General features: G+C 42.0%; 1 protein-coding gene and 1 pseudogene across 1 annotated transcript; both read right to left on the bottom strand.

The window, feature by feature from the left end:
- Positions 1-4928: 4928 nt before the first annotated feature.
- LOC129685500 (dCTP pyrophosphatase 1-like) lies at positions 4929-5509 on the bottom strand. The gene has a single exon (XM_055619035.1). It carries the CDS (start codon positions 5507-5509, stop codon positions 4997-4999), a length of 513 nt encoding a protein of 170 aa, XP_055475010.1. The 3' UTR covers positions 4929-4996.
- Positions 5510-13533: 8024 nt separating this feature from the next.
- Positions 13534-14398, bottom strand: LOC129685493 (protein SET-like; annotated as a pseudogene).
- Between the last annotated feature and the right edge of the window lie 1367 nt (positions 14399-15765).

Genomic DNA, 15765 nt, shown 5'->3' with positions numbered 1-15765 from the left:
GAGAGGGGCCTAGATTCTGGTCAGTTTTAGTAACTTTAGTATTTTTGAGGTGTTTACCTTTTTGTTTAAAGAGCGTTCCTGCAGGATAGGATGTTTTAATCCTGGAGGAAACTGTTACACAGTAATGGAGTAGGATAATTAACACTATGAAAATTGCTATATTATCAAATGCTATCTACACATTTACTCCAGCCTCCCTTAGAATTCCAATGACTCTTGTTGCATTCTCCAAAACAGAGCAGGATTATATCTGAGGAAGATTCTGATATAATGTCTGGACTCTCTGACAAGGAGGTCTTAAACAATGGTTACCTGTACATACAACCTTCCATCCTTTCCTTCTAGGGATCTCACGTGTTCACAGATAAAGGATGCATTGGGATTTTCTTTGAAACGCTGACAGGGAAGCTAGAAAGTTCTGGATTTTATGGGTTTTGTGAGGGACACTGACCTTTCTCCTTGACATCAACTCCTGATGTTGTTCTGCTTTCCCCAAATGTCTTCAACATCTACAGTGTGGCTTGTCTACCTGGTTGAGAAGATGTCATCCCACAGGAGCCCTCCTCATGTTTCTCTTCAAGAGTGGAGTTCCTAGAGGTCCACATGGAGCACTTTCCATGAAATGGTGGATGAAGCAGAATAGTATCTTAAAAGTCACTGTTTTGTCTAATCTAAGACCCTGAGTCTTGACTTGAATTTGAGAGCCCTGTCCAAAATGTGGGACCAAATTATTATATTTGTCTACCCTTAGGTTTGAAAAACTTTAAAAGTATAAAAAATAAAAAATTAATATAACGAATTACTGTATTAAAGAAATGCTCGCCAGCTCAAGCACAGCAAACTTGGCTCTGGCAGGCCTTGCTCTTTTCCCTGACTCCCTCTGCCTTGATAAAAACCCTAAGATTACATTTCTAAAGCTCGATACCAAGGTCTATTTCCTTATTTTGGCCACTTCCTCCTGCTGAGAAGGCCCAGCTATCAACATATTGAAGTCCAGCAATCAAAAGCCCCTTTTGGCTCACCTAATACCTCCATTTTCTTATAGGCCACATCTGTCTCCTCTCAGAGGCAGTCCTTTGTCCCACTCTGGGACAAATACCCCTTACCCCTCTCCCTTGTTTCTTTCTCCCATCTCCTTCATCCTCTATCTCTGATCTGTCTCTTATTCCCTGCTCATTGCCCCTCTGGAGCAAATAAATCTCCTTTGTGCTGAGAACTTGGTCTTGGGAGTCCTGAGCAGATACCATTCTATTACTTGTATGCTCTCTGTTAAAATTTAAGAAGTGCTAGCATGTTTCTATTTTTTTTCCTTGACCTGTTTGAAGGTAAGTTGCAGACACTACAACATTTTACTCCTATGTCGATTATCTTTAAAGTTCTTCTACTTTTAGAAAACTCAGAGTCCAATAAGTGTCACACACTGTTGGTTCTTATGTTATCTCTGAGACTTTTTTTTTTTTTTTGAAGGGGAAGCTTTGAGACAGGGTTTCTGTGTGTCATCCTGGCTATTCTGGAACTCACTGTGTAGACTAGGCTGGCTTGAGACTCACAGAGCTCTGCCTTTGCCTTTGAGCACTGGGTTTAAGGGCTCAGGCCAACACCATCAAGGCCCAGTAGTGACTTTTAAATTAAATCTCCCATAAATGGGGGCTGCTACAAAGATGGCTTGTTGGCTAAGAGTACTTGGTGATCTGGCAAAGGACCCGGGGTTGTTTTCCAACACCCACACAAGAAACTCACACCATCTGTAACTCTAATTTTAGGGGTTCTGACACCTTCTGGCCTCCACAGACACCTGTACGCAGGTGGTACACATACTGACAAGCAAGTCAATACACATACACAAATATAAATAAGTTAAAGATTTTTAAATCTACTCATAAATATTTTGGTTCTTCCACTGAAAGGATGTCTCCATCCCTTAAGGGTGGATTGCACTTAGTAAAGGGCAAAGCAGCAGCTTATGCCTTCTAGACTAAGTCCCAGGAAACATTGTGGCTTTCTCCTTGCTTCTTTTCAGAGAAAGAAGAAATGGTGTCTGCTGCTGTTTTAAGTCTTGGAGCACAGATGCCACTCTGTTACAGTGAGGCGTCTGCCTGTAATCCCACTACAAGTTGAAAGTAATCTAAGTAGAAAGTGTATTGGGTCCACATAACTTTCCAAAACACCGTAGCTTCACAGCACAAAGTACTAATTTTTCTTTCCCTCATGCTGTCTAGGCTGCCTGAAAACTTTTGTTCTTTGCTTCCCCTGGATAACATAACAAAGCACTATATTTTTCTATCACTAAGCTGGCTCTTTGGTTTGGGGGTGAGAGAAAATAAGTTACTCTGCTAGAGAATGGTTGAAATAGCCACACATGAATGCAGGCACTCTGCCATGGCCATATTCTCCAATATGAGTAACTCTGTGGTGAAAGAAGACAGTGAAATAGGCTCAGAGGTAAGAAGGAAGGGTCCCACCAGGACTCCAGATCTGCTTCCTTCTCTTTCTCATTTTGAGGTTCAGATATTTTAATTTGAGACAAGATCTTACTATGTATCCCAAGTTAGGCTTGAACTTGTAATCCTTTTCCCTCAGCCTCACTGTCTGTGTCCTAGAAATACAAGTGTGAACCACTGTGTCCAGCTCCAGTTCCTGACTCAACCCTTAGTTTCAGTAACTAGATTCTTTAAAAAGTGTCGCTTTCATGCTTAAAACTATAATTATTTTTCCATATTTGCAACTTAAGAGTCTCAATATATATTCCATGAGGTAGTCCTTGTTTATCCCGTATGAAGATGTCCACTTACTAAGCACCTACAATTTGGAGGCTTAAGGCAACAAGAATGTATGCACTCACAGTTCTGAAGGCTGTGTATTTCATCTTAGGGGAGGATGTTCCCTGCATCTTCCTGCCTGCGGGGCTGCGAGTGTTCCTTGGCTGTATCTGCATCACTGCAGTGTCTGTTCCATTTGCATAATGGCTTCTGTGTCTGAGTCTTCTCTGTCATCTCTTACACATTGAATTTAAGCTTTGAATATTAGTCCAAAAAGATGTCAGCTCAAGATCCTTAATTACATCTGTAAAGCAGAGTACATAGAATCTAGATGTTAGAATATGGACCCCATTTCACACAGGCTTCTCAAAAGACTTTGGCCAAAAGGATAATCTCATCCATGGATGCATGCATGTGTGGCATCCAGATTTCAGACAGTATTTTAAACAAGAGTTTCCAGGGCCTGGAGAGATGGCCAAGAGCTTAAGAGCACTGGCTGCTCTTCCAGAGGACCTGAGTTCAATTCCCAGCAACCACATGGTAGCCTACAGCCATCTATAATGAGATCTGGTGTCCTCTTCTGGTGTGCAAGTGTACATGCAGATAGAACCTTGTATACATAATACATAAATAAATTTTTAGAAAACAAACAAACAAAAGCTACCTGCAGTCTGACAAAGCAAGAGAATACAAGATTCCAACAAGCTTATTCTTCTGTGTTGAAAGGCATGTGTGGAGTGTTTACCTATTATAAGACCACTGTCAAAGCAGGAGGTTTAGATCTGGACTGTAGGCTGTGAACCACATGGCACACCCTCTGGAGGTCACAGAAGCATAAGCACTGTGGAAGGCATGCCACAGTGGCTTGTCACAGCAAGAAGATCTATTCTCCATCTCTGAAGTACCAGGATTCATAAGTGCTCTAAGATCTGGCCTTAGAGGCTCAGTGATAGGGACAGTGGTCACCATTTCTGGGGAGTGGGTATCTTTTAGTTGAGAATACTTAAGTGACATAAGAATTAAAACTATAATTTTACTGGCATTCTGCTTAGGAGGATATGTACATTTTTTTAAAATGTTCTTTAGATAGTTAAAAGGAAGTTTGCCTATTGGAAGGTCAGGTATTTAATACCAATCTAAAGTATGGCCTAATAGTTGGTTACCCTTGTGGTGTAAGGATGAAGTCTTACAACTGTTAAGTTTGTTGTTATACTTAAGAGAGAACCTGAGTTGTGCACCCTTTCAATGCATTAGATTTTGCATAGTTATTAGAATTCAGGAATGCTTATTAGCATGTTCCTGCCATAGTAAAGCACAGGAAATTTTTGTTGTTAATTATAATTTATGTAGCTTAAAAGGAAAAAAATTACTAAATGAACGACGTGAATAAGAGCTTTGAGGACAGTTACGAAAACTGTACTTACACAGGTCTATATGTCCAGCCTGGGCACTCCACATAATGGTCTAAAAGTGGACTGCTTAAGTGACTTTTGCAGATTTTCTATATGTATAATTTAAAAGAAGAGAGATCTGTAACTTAATCTTCTTTAACATCTGATGAAAGAACAAAGGTTGATGAATTTTAAATTTCATATATTGAAAATGAACATGAAAAGCCAAAATAAGTTTCTGCACAGTTCAGTACTCCAAATACTAAACTCAAGGATATCAACAAATCCATGTCATCCCTATCCCTTCCTGGCTTCCAGTACAATAAAAACTTTCTAAGGTTCAGTTAAAATGCATCGTTAAGATTCCTTTTTAAATTCCTTGCTGATGTGTGCAGAGGAACTTAATTCAGAACATGACTGCTCTGGCAAGAAATCACATCCAAAGACCTTCGAGGTCTGTGTGATCTGGCTGAAACATAAATACACCTTTTTTTTTTTTTTTTTTTTTTTTTTTTGAGTGGTAGGTGACCTTTACTTGTACCAAGGGACCAAGAGGAACAGAAGCTGTATTCTGCACTCATCAAAGATTTGTGGCCCATCTTTACTTCCTGTTCTCTGCTTTTGTACGCTTCAAGTTGAAAAGGCAAAAGATCAGCTACTAGTCGCAGCAGGAAGAGCCTTCTTCTCGGCAGGACTTGAGATATCCTCTCTAGCTACTTTAGAGAAATCTAGGAGTTGTTGCCTTAAGTCATTTTATTGGGAGAGAAAACCTGTTGGGCCTCAGACACGTCGTTTAATAAGAGCAGATTAGAACAAGTCCATCTCTGCTGCTGAGACACTGTGTTTCTAGGTGGAGGCCTGGTTTCTCAACTCAGGGGCAGGATCAGAATAGTCCACAGCCTGGCTTTCAGAGATGGTCCCACGAGGCAAGTCTGTGTACTTGTAGGCAGAGCCTCGGGACAGATGGACTGGGTACCGTCGGCGGTTGGTGTCCATTTTGGAGATCACTGCTTGAGGCAAATCCACACGACAGCGGGCTGCCAGGGCGACGAGGTAGATGAGGACATCGCTGAGCTCCTCCTGAAGGGCTGCTCGTTCCTTTGGCGGCCATGCTTGAGGACCAGGCTTTGTATCAGACTTCCACTGAAAGAGTTCCGCCAGCTTGCCGACTTCTCTCACCAAGGCTAGGAGCAGGTTCCGAGGCTGGTGGAACTGCTCCCAGTCCCGTTCAGCAGCAAACTCTGCATGGAGGCACCGGATGTCCTCCAGCGTGGGCTCCGGACTGAAGCTGAACGGGTCGGCAGCAGCAGAGCCTTCCCGGCCCGCATCGCCGGGAGCACCGCCGCCAGCTCGGGCCATTCCGCCCACCGCTCCCAAGCGCGCGAGCCATAAATACACCTTTAATCCCAGGAGACAGAGGCAAGCAGATCTTGAGTTCAAGGCCAGCCTGGGATAGAACAAGTTTCAGGTAAAGAAAAATTTAGGTCCAGATGTGGTGATACACACTTTTAATCCCAGCACTTAGGAGACAGAGAGATCTTTGAGTGCTGTTCAGGCAGTTTGGTTGACTCAGTGAGTTTAGAGGCAGTGCAGTGGAGTTGAGTTCGTGGCAGTACAGTTCATGGAATTCAGAGGCAGTTTTACTGGACAAGTTCTGCAGAGCCAGGTTGAAGAGAGAACAAGCTAGACACAGGTGAAGACAGAACAAGCCAGAAAAATGAGAAGAAGCCAGAAGATTAGAACATATCTCCAATGTTAGTATACGGCCAAGCAGAACAATTCAGTCAGAGGCTCAGATAGAAGCCAGATGGAATCAGTTAGCTAGGAGAGGCATTTGAGCCAGAACAGCTGAGTTGAACCAGCCAGCCAGAGTTCAGAAAGCTCTAGAAAGGGTGAGCTTATTCAGCAGTAAGTCTCAGAGGCTGAAAACACTCTAGGCCTAGATAAGATTGTACGAAGTCTAGAAACTTCCAGGATCAGGCCCAAGTTAGAAGTAAGCCTCTGACAATTAAATCAGGCAAAGAGATGTTACTCTTACAGGTGTGGCTTGAGTCTGTGATGTTGCCCACAGGTTGAGAGTGTGGTCCTCAGGTGGCCAGTAGGGTGATTCTTTGGAGGCTAGCTATACCCACTTCTAGTCCAGCCTGAACTCTGCATCCTAGTCCATCACAATGCACACTTGGCCATTATGGGGCACGCCATGCTCTCCCTGCTGTGATGGACTGAAAATCATGGAAAAGAGACTCCAAATAGACCATAAAGTTGTTTCTGTCAGACCTTTTGATTAAACACACACACACACACACACACACACATACACACACAAAGAAACAAACATACAAGTTTTCTATCCACAGATGATCTAAGTATAACTGCCATGTTCGAAACCACCACCTGGCTTTATTTGTGTCTGAGGTGACCTTGACTGATCACAGTTTATAGAGGTATGTTAAATCAGAAGAACTGAGTGGCAAAACTCTGATCTCTGGAGTTAGACTGGTTGAGTGAGTCTCAGAGTTGCTCCTATGTTGAGCTCAAGGCTCCATTAGCTCATCTGTGGTGTTCATCACATAGAGTGGTGTTCATCACATAGAGACTTTTTGAGGACTAAATAATGTGATATAAAGCGCTTCTGCCTGGTACTCAATAAACTCCACAGAAAAATGGCAGTTTATGTGCTGTTTGCAAACCTCAGGGTTTTTGTGCTACCTCACTAGACTGCAAGCTCATGGCACAAAGAGCGTTCCTTCGCTGAGCTGAACAGAAGCAGAATTTATCATTCTCCTTATCTAGGCTGCTCTGGCCCAATCAATGGACTGGGCTCCACACTTGGTCACACAGTAGCTTTGGTAAGCTGGCTGTAACAACAGCCTCCTCCCTCCATTACTGAATCCCCTCCGTATATACGTAGTAAGAGGACAGAGGATGACAATTCAGATGAAGCTCTATGCTTCCAGTGAGCTCCTTGTGAGGGTTACCACAATGTCAGCTTAAGCTATGGAGTCTAGTAGTTTGCTCAGACACTAGTCTAGAAGTGGCCATGAAGATACTTTGTATATGTGATAGCATTTGCATCAGCTGACTTGTGTGTGTATCTGTGTGTGTGTGTGTGTGTGTGTGTCTCCTTTTGTGTCTGTGTGCATTTTTCAGGTAGGGTCCCCTAAGTTGCCTAGGCTGGTCTCAAAGTCTTGGGTTTGAGTCTCCTCTTATCTCACTTCTCAAGTAAGTAGGACTATGGGCATGTACCACCTCACTCAGTTTTATCTCATTTGACTTTAAATAAAGGAGATTAAGCTTGATAATATGGGTGAAGCTCATATTGCCAGCTGAAGGTAAGAGCACAAACTGAGGTTTTCCTGAGAATAAGTATGTTCACTGAGTTGTTAATGTGAAAACCTGCCTTAAAGATTTCCAACTTGCCAGGCCACCCAATTGCAGGAGACAATTCCTTAAAATAAATCTAAATCTACCCATCTCCCCACCTTTGTTCTACCAGGAGTGTCAGAACTATGTGCCACATATCAGGTGACATCTATTTTCCAGCAGTTATGGAGGCCAGAAGTTCAAGAACAAAGTGTTTGTGTCTGGTGAAGCGTCCTTCCTGCCTCTCACACAAGTGCTCACACAGCTGCCTTATGCTTGTCCTCATGTGGCTTTTCTTCTACGTACCTGTAGGGAAAGGGACACACCTTTTACTTCCTCCTCTTCCTGTAAAGACAGCAGTCCTATTGTACTAAGGCTGCAGCTGATGACTTTATTTCACCTTCATTACATGCCTCAGTGCTCTGCCTTCAAATTCCATTTCTGTGAGGGAAGGGCCTCAAAATGTGAGTTCAGACAAGAGGCACAATTCTTACCCTACCCATCCTATTGAACAGCAACATGCAAGTGTAAGCCAAACACAAACCCTTTCCTCCCCAACTTGCTTTTTGGTCATGGTGTTTTGTCACAGAAATAGAAAAACTAACTACGACATGTTAGTACCAGGATTGTGGGATAGTGCTGTGACACACCTGATCATGTTTTAGGGTGAATTGTGAAAGGACTTTGGAACTTTGGGCTAGAAAAGGCATAGAGCTCTGTAGGAGGTTGAGATAAGAATGTCAAGAGCAGTGAAAAAGATAGAGGCCTGGCTTGTGAAGGTCAGAGGGAAGTGTAAAGACTCTGTCAGGACTGTTCGCTATTTTGAATTGAGATTTTGTGGTTCTGGTGAACTGGGACTGAAGATTCAGCTATGATTAACAAGGGACAAGCAACACTGAAGTGAAACCTTTACACTACAGGGACAATTGATGCTGGGCAGGTGGAGCTAAGATATGAGCAGTTCTTGAGAAGAAACCAGCATCCCTGAGGTGAAATCTTCGGGAAGTGTTTGCTCAGGGTCAACACACACAAGCTGTGTTCCAGAAGAGGCTGAGATTGTATCTCATGCTGGCAGCCAGCTTGGTAGTTTAAGGGTCACCCAGGTAGTGCCGGTTTTGAAGGCTTGAGGGGTCATGAAGAGCAGCTGAGGCCTGGCACTGTGAGAGGTCAGGAAAGGCCATTGGTGAAGTTGCAGCAGAAGACCTCTTTTGGTGATGCCAGTGCCACAGGATGACCACGGAGAACAGCAGCAACAGTGGAGCGGAGCCAGCCGGAGCCTAGAAGACAAACTGTGTGCTGCAAAGGACAGCCCAGATCATAAGTGAATCTCTGATAACTGTAATTTTGATTTCTTTACACCATTGGGATTTGATTTTGCTTGGTTCATATTGTGACTGTACCTTGGTTCTTCCCTGTTGAAGAAGGTGTTTCTTAATGATCTTTTTTTAAATTTCTTTTTAGATTTATTATTTATACACTATACTGCCTGCACATGTGTCTGCAGGCCAGAAGAGGGCACCAGATCTCATTATAGATGGTTATGAGCCACCATGTAGTTGCTGGGAATTGAACTCAGTACCTTTGGAAGAACCGCCAGTATTCTTAACCTCTGAGCCGTCTCTCCAGCCCTTATTAATGATCTTAATCAGATAGAAAACAAGGTTTAGGAACTTAGACTCACAGAGCTCTCTCTTTCCTTCTCTTTTCTGTATCTTTCCTTCCTAGGTAAGGGGGAAGGGGTTGAGACTAAAAAGGAGATATTTTAGGAATATTATATAGGAATAAGAGGAGAAAGGGGTAAATTGTAAATTATTGAATCTATTCTTCAACTTAGAGTGATTGTTATTTAATTTTTTTTTTTTAATTTTTACAGAAGCCTACAGCTGAAAGACTTTGAACTTTCAAAAGAGATTTGGGGTTTTTAGAGAGACTGGATATTTTAAAGAGACTGAAATATTAATGTGTTTGAATTTGTAAATACTGTGTGGGATTTTTAAAAGCTATTTATGTACTTGCAAACCGAATCCAAGAACACATCAAAGATATCATCCACCACGACCAAGTAGGCTTCATCCCAGGCATGCAAGGGTGGTTCAACATACAGAAATCCATCAATGTAATCCACCACATAAACAAACTGAAGGAGAAAAACCACATGATCATCTCCTTAGATGCTGAAAAAGCATTTGACAAAGTCCAACACCCATTCATGTTTAAAGTCTTAGAGAGATCAGGAATACAAGGCACATATCTAAACATAGTAAAGGCAATATACAGCAAGCCTATAGCCAACATCAAACTCAATGGAGAGAAACTTAAATCAATCCCACTGAAATCAGGGACAAGACAAGGCTGCCCACTCTCTCCCTACCTCTTCAACATAGTACTTGAAGTCCTAGCCAGAGCAATAAGACAACTAAAGGAGATCAAGGGGATACAAATCGGAAAGGAAGAGGTCAAAGTGTCACTATTCGCAGATGATATGATAGTATATATGAGCGACCCCAAGAATTCAACCAGAGAACTCCCCCAGTTGATAAACACCTTCAGCAAAGTGGCAGGATACAAAATCAACTCAAAAAAATCAGAAGCCCTCCTGTATACCAAAGACAAAATGGCCGAGAAAGAAATTAGGGAAACAACACCCTTCACAATAGCCACTAACCACATAAAGTACCTTGGGGTGACACTAACCAAGCAAGTGAAAGACCTGTTTGAGAAAAACTTCAAGTCTCTGAAGAAAGAAATTGAAGAAGATCTCAGAAGATGGAAAGATCTCCCATGCTCATGGATTGGTAGGATTAACATTGTGAAAATGGCCATCCTGCCAAAAGCAATCTACAGATTCAATGCAATTCCCATCAAAATACCAACTCAATTCTTTACAGACCTTGAAAAAAAGATTCTCAGATTCATATGGAGAAACAAAAAACCCAGAATCTCCAAAACAATCCTATACAACAACAGATCATCTGGAGGTATCTCCATCCCCGATCTCAAGTTGTACTACAGAGCAATAGTAATAAAAACTGCATGGTATTGGCATAAAAACAGAAAGGAGGATCAATGGAACCGCATAGAAGACCCAGAAATAAACCCACACACCTATGAATACTTGATTTTTGACAAAGAAGCCAAAACCATTCAATGGAAAAAAGACAGCATCTTCAACAAATGGTGCTGGTCCAACTGGATGTCCACATGCAGAAAAATGAAAATAGATCTATATTTATCACCCTGCACAAAACTAAAGTCCAAGTGGATCAAAGACCTCAACATAAAACCAGATACTCTAAATCTGTTAGAAGAAAAAGTGGGGAACAGCCTAGAACTCATTGGCACAGGAGACAACTTCCTGAACAGAACACCATCAGCACAGGCTCTAAGAGCAACAATCAATAAATGGGACCTCATGAAACTGAAAAGCTTCTGTAAAGCAAAGGACACTGTCATCAAAACAAAACGCCTGCCTACAGATTGGGAAAGAATCTTCACTAACCCTTTATCTGACAGAGGACTAATATCGAGTATATACAAAGAACTAAAAAATGGGAACAGAGCTAACCAGAGAATTCTCGACAGAGGAATATCGAATGGCAGAGAAACACTTAAAGAAATGCTCATCCTCATTAGCCATCAGGGAAATGCAAATCAAAACGACCCTGAGATATCACCTTACACCCATCAGAATGGCCAAGATGAAAAACTCAAGGGACAACACATGCTGGAGAGGTTGTGGAGAAAGGGGAACCTTCCTCCACTGCTGGTGGGAATGTAAACTGGTACAACCACTCTGGAAATCTATCTGGTGCTTTCTAAGACAATTAGGAATAGTGCTTCCTGAAGACCCAGCTATACCACTGCTAGGTATATACCCAAAGTTTGCTCAAGTACACAAAAGGGATATTTGCTCAACCATGTTTATAGCAGCTTTATTTGTAATAGCCAGAACCTGGAAACAACCCAGATGTCCATCAACGAAGGAATGGGTACAGAAATTGTGGTATTTTTACACAATGGAATACTACTCAGCAATCAAAAAGGAGGAAATCATGAAATTTGCAGGCAAATGGTGGGATCTAGAGAAGATCATCCTGAGTGAAATATCCCAGAAGGAGAAAGACAAACACGGTATATACTCACTTATATAGACCTATAAGATATGATAAACATAATGAAATCTGTACACCTAAAAAAGATAATCAAGAGAGCGGACATGGGGTAAAATTATCAATCCTCGTGTTGAAAGACAGAGGGGATGCGCATTGAACATTGACAGGAGTCTATTGAGCGCATTTGAAAGACTCTAACTAGCAGTGTTTTCAAAGCAAAGACTCATGACCAAACCTTTGGCAGAGTACAGGGAATCATAAGAAAGAAGGGGAGTTAGTCTGATGAGGAAAGGATAGGAGCTCCACAAGGACCAAATATATCTGGGCACAGGGTCTTTTCTGAGACTGACATGCAACCAAGGACCATGTATGAATGTAACCTAGAACCTCTGCTCAGATGTAGCCTGTGGTAGCTCAGTAACCAATTGGTTTCCCATAGTGAGGGGAACAAGGACTATTTCTAACAGGAACTCAATGACTGGCTCTTTGGCCTCCCCACCCCCCAAGGGAGGAGCAGTCCTGTTAGGCCACAGAGGAGAGCTTTGCAGCCAGTCCTGAAGATACCTGATAAAACAGGATCAGATGAATGGGAAGGAGGTCCCCCCTATCAGTGGACTTGGCAAGGGGCACGGTGGAGATGAGGGAGGGAGGGAGGGACTGGGAGGGAATGAGGGATCGGGACACGGCTGGGATACAGAGTTAATAAAAGGTAACTGATAAGAAAAAAATAAAATTAAAAAAAAAGCTATTTATGCTTTGACTGAGATCTTGGGGATGAATAAGAAAGAAAGGGTTGTGACTAATGATGTGTTTGTGTGTCAGGTTGACAAGGGGTCAGTTGTGCTGGCTAGTCTCCTGCCCGCTTAACACAAGCTATTGTTATCTGAAAGGAGGGAACTGAAATTGAGAAGGGGCCAGCTGTAAAGCATTTTCTTAATTAGTGATTAATGGGGAGGACCCAGCCCATTGTGGGTGGTGCCATCCCTGTGCCGGTAGCCCTGGATTCCATATGAAAGCAGGCTGAAGAAGCCATGAGGAGTAAGCCAGTAAGAAACACTTCTTTATGGCTTCTGCATCAGTTCCTGCCTCCAGGTTCTGGCCCTGTTTGAGCTCCTGTTCTGATTTTCTTTGATGATGAACATCAATATGGAAGTGTAAGCCAAATAACCTCTTTCTTTTGGCCAATGTGTTTCATCAGTAGAACCCTAGCTAACACAGTTGTGGTTTTCTGTAAAGCTTCATACTGATACAAACAGAATGGAATTTGAAATGTTATCCCACACTGTTGTTCACTTGATCCCAGCGCTAAGCCTTATACTCTGTTGCCACCCACAGCCTGCTTAGTACAAGTGGCCACACCTAGCTATTTTTCAAATGAGAAACACAAGGACTGTATGTTTTCCTTCATAAGTAGAAAAGAAAAACAGATTGTGCACCAGGAAGGGAACTATTAAAGGGTAGGCGTAGAGAGAGCCAGAAGCCTGGAGGTGTATATGTAATGTGCAGGTGAATATGATGAAAACATGTTTGTATGAAAATGTCATAAGGAAACCAAGCATGGTGGCCCACACCTGTAATCCCAGCATGTGGGAGGTTGAGGTAGGAAAATCAGGAGTACAAGATCATCCTTAGCTCCATCATGAATCAGAGGCCAGCCTGAGCTTCATAACATATCAAAATAAATGTAATAATAAAACTCATCAATTTTTAAAAACTTTTTCTGTTGTATTTTGCTCAAGGTAATTCCCCTTGAATAAGTAGAGAACCATGGTGTTAAGACAGACCTCAAAACAGCAACTGAGCATAAGAATGGGAAAATGACTGCAACCTGCTCTCAGGAACGGGAGAAAATTAAAAAAAAAAAAGAAAGAAATTAAAAAGAAGGTGGGAATCTATCAGTATTCTATGCTAGTCATCCTTACCTTCCTCCTCCTCTCCTTCCTCCCCTGTCATAATCTTCATCTTCTTCATCTTCATCTTCACCCTCTTCTGCATCAATATCTTCCAAGCCTTCCTCTCTACCTCTTCCGCCTCCTCCTTCTTCTGCCTCTCCTTCATCATTCATATCAGGAACCAGTTAGAACTGCCAGGGATCTGGCCAAGCAACATCTTTGACGACCTCTCCTACCTCACCTGCACCAGCATGGGAATGGTCGGTGAGCCAGGTTAAGAAGCTCTCTGGCTCTTGGTGCTGCCGCTTCCTGCTTGCCTCATCCTGCGTTTGACTTGAGCACTTTGTCAAATCCTTTCCAGATCTCCATTTGATTTTGGTGGACTCTGAAGACGGATCACCACTCTCATTCAGATGAAATTCTTTGGAGAAAACTTTATTTTCAAAGTAAGGATTTTCATCAAAATACAAATCTATTCTGTAACCAGTGATCGAATGTCTTCAAATTCTGTCACTTAACTCTGGTCAAATAATGCACAGCCTCCTCATCCTCCTCCCCCAGCAGTGCAGACACTTGTAGGTTGTTGACAAATGTTGTTACCCAAATATTTGGGATTTTCAAAATAAATTCTGACCTCTTCTGAAAAAACAGTTGGCAGAGTTTGTTATATTTTTGCAATACTTTCAAAAATTCCTCACTGGCTTGTTCATTAAGTCTGCTGTTTCTTTTTGTAGTTCATCAGTACATTCAGTTGCTTCTTGCTGTTCTTTTTCTCCTTTCAGCAGGCTGGAAGAGGCCAACGTGTTCTCTAGTTTCTGGGCAGGAGCCGGTCTGGATTTCTTGGGCAGAAACAGGATTGTAGATTGATGTTTGGGGGCCATGGCACAAAGGAGGTGGCCAGAAGCCACAGGGCAGAGGCCCAATGTTCACAGCAGCAAGGAACTCGAAGGAACTCTAACCTCATCAATTTTCTACAATTAATGTTGATTGAAAAAGCAAAAAGAAAACAAAACATAATGTGAAGTGTATGCTTGTTTAACAGTCCCAATTACTAAGGTAAAACCTTGACATATAAAGCCACACATTATAAATTGCTGTTTAATATTTCTGCTGATAAAGTAGCTTTGACAATAAACACTGCAGTTTTATGAATCAAAATAGAAATGTTTATAATAGCTCTATCTATAATCATGCCAAATCAGAACCAATCTTAACATCTAATGTATGGATCAAAAAGCTGTTATACATCTGTACAATAAAATACTTCTCAGACTGAAAGGAAACAAATTATTCAAAAAGCCTAATACATGAGCAGGTGAGTGACAGAATAAATCTCAAAAGGTTCTTTCTGACCTGTTCCATTTCTAGTGTTCTGAAAGTGGAAACTGTAGGGAGAGTGGTTACAATGTAATGTATGAATGAAGCCCTGGGTTCGATTCCCACAACTGCTAAAGTAGGCATAATTGCAAACACCTGTAATCCCAGCCTTTAGGAGGTGGTGGAGGCAGGAGGATCAGAAGTTTAAGATCATCCTCTGTTGTGTATTTGAAGTCAGCCTGAGCTACATGAGACATTGTCTCAAAAAACAAAAACAAAGTCCAAGAGAATCCCATAAAAGAAACACTGCTGAATTATGTGGGGTTTTTTCCTTTTTCTTTTTCCCCCCTTTCCTTCCTTCCTTTTTTATTTTTTTTAAGATTTGTTTATTTATTATTTATAGAGCATTCTGCCTGCATGTGTGCCTGCACACCAGAAGAGGGCATCAGATCTCATTATAGACAGTTGTGAGCCACCATGTGGTTGCTGGAAATTGAGCACAGGACTTTTGGAAGAGCAGCTAGTGCTCTTAACCTCTGAACACTTCCCCAGCTCCCTCAGGGCAGTTTTAATGCAGTTAATCATTTTTAAAATATCAGAAACCAGTTGCAGATGAATGTGAAAAACCCCATTTTCTGTGGTTATATTGTTTGTTTTAAAGTTTTATGTATTTATTTTGTGTGTGTGAGTGTGTGTGGGTGTATGTATCTGTTCTGTGCATGTGTGTGCGAGCATGTATATTCAGGGATGACACAACATGCATGTGGAGATCAGAGGATAGCTTCTGGAAGCCAAGTCTGTCCTTCCAGCACTTGTGGCTTCTCCCCCCGATTGCAAATGTACACCATCTGACTTCTTCTATTGTTTCTGAGCACAAACTCAGATTGAGCCCTCTCTCCAGCCCCACCTCCATTTTTGTTTTGTTGTTGTT

This window comes from Psammomys obesus, unplaced genomic scaffold (assembly GCF_907164565.1).
Source record: "Psammomys obesus unplaced genomic scaffold, mPsaObe1.curated_primary_1811, whole genome shotgun sequence".
Classification (NCBI taxonomy): domain Eukaryota; kingdom Metazoa; phylum Chordata; class Mammalia; order Rodentia; family Muridae; genus Psammomys; species Psammomys obesus.
Note: the sequence above shows the minus strand (reverse complement) of the source record. Positions and strands in the feature narration are given on the sequence as shown.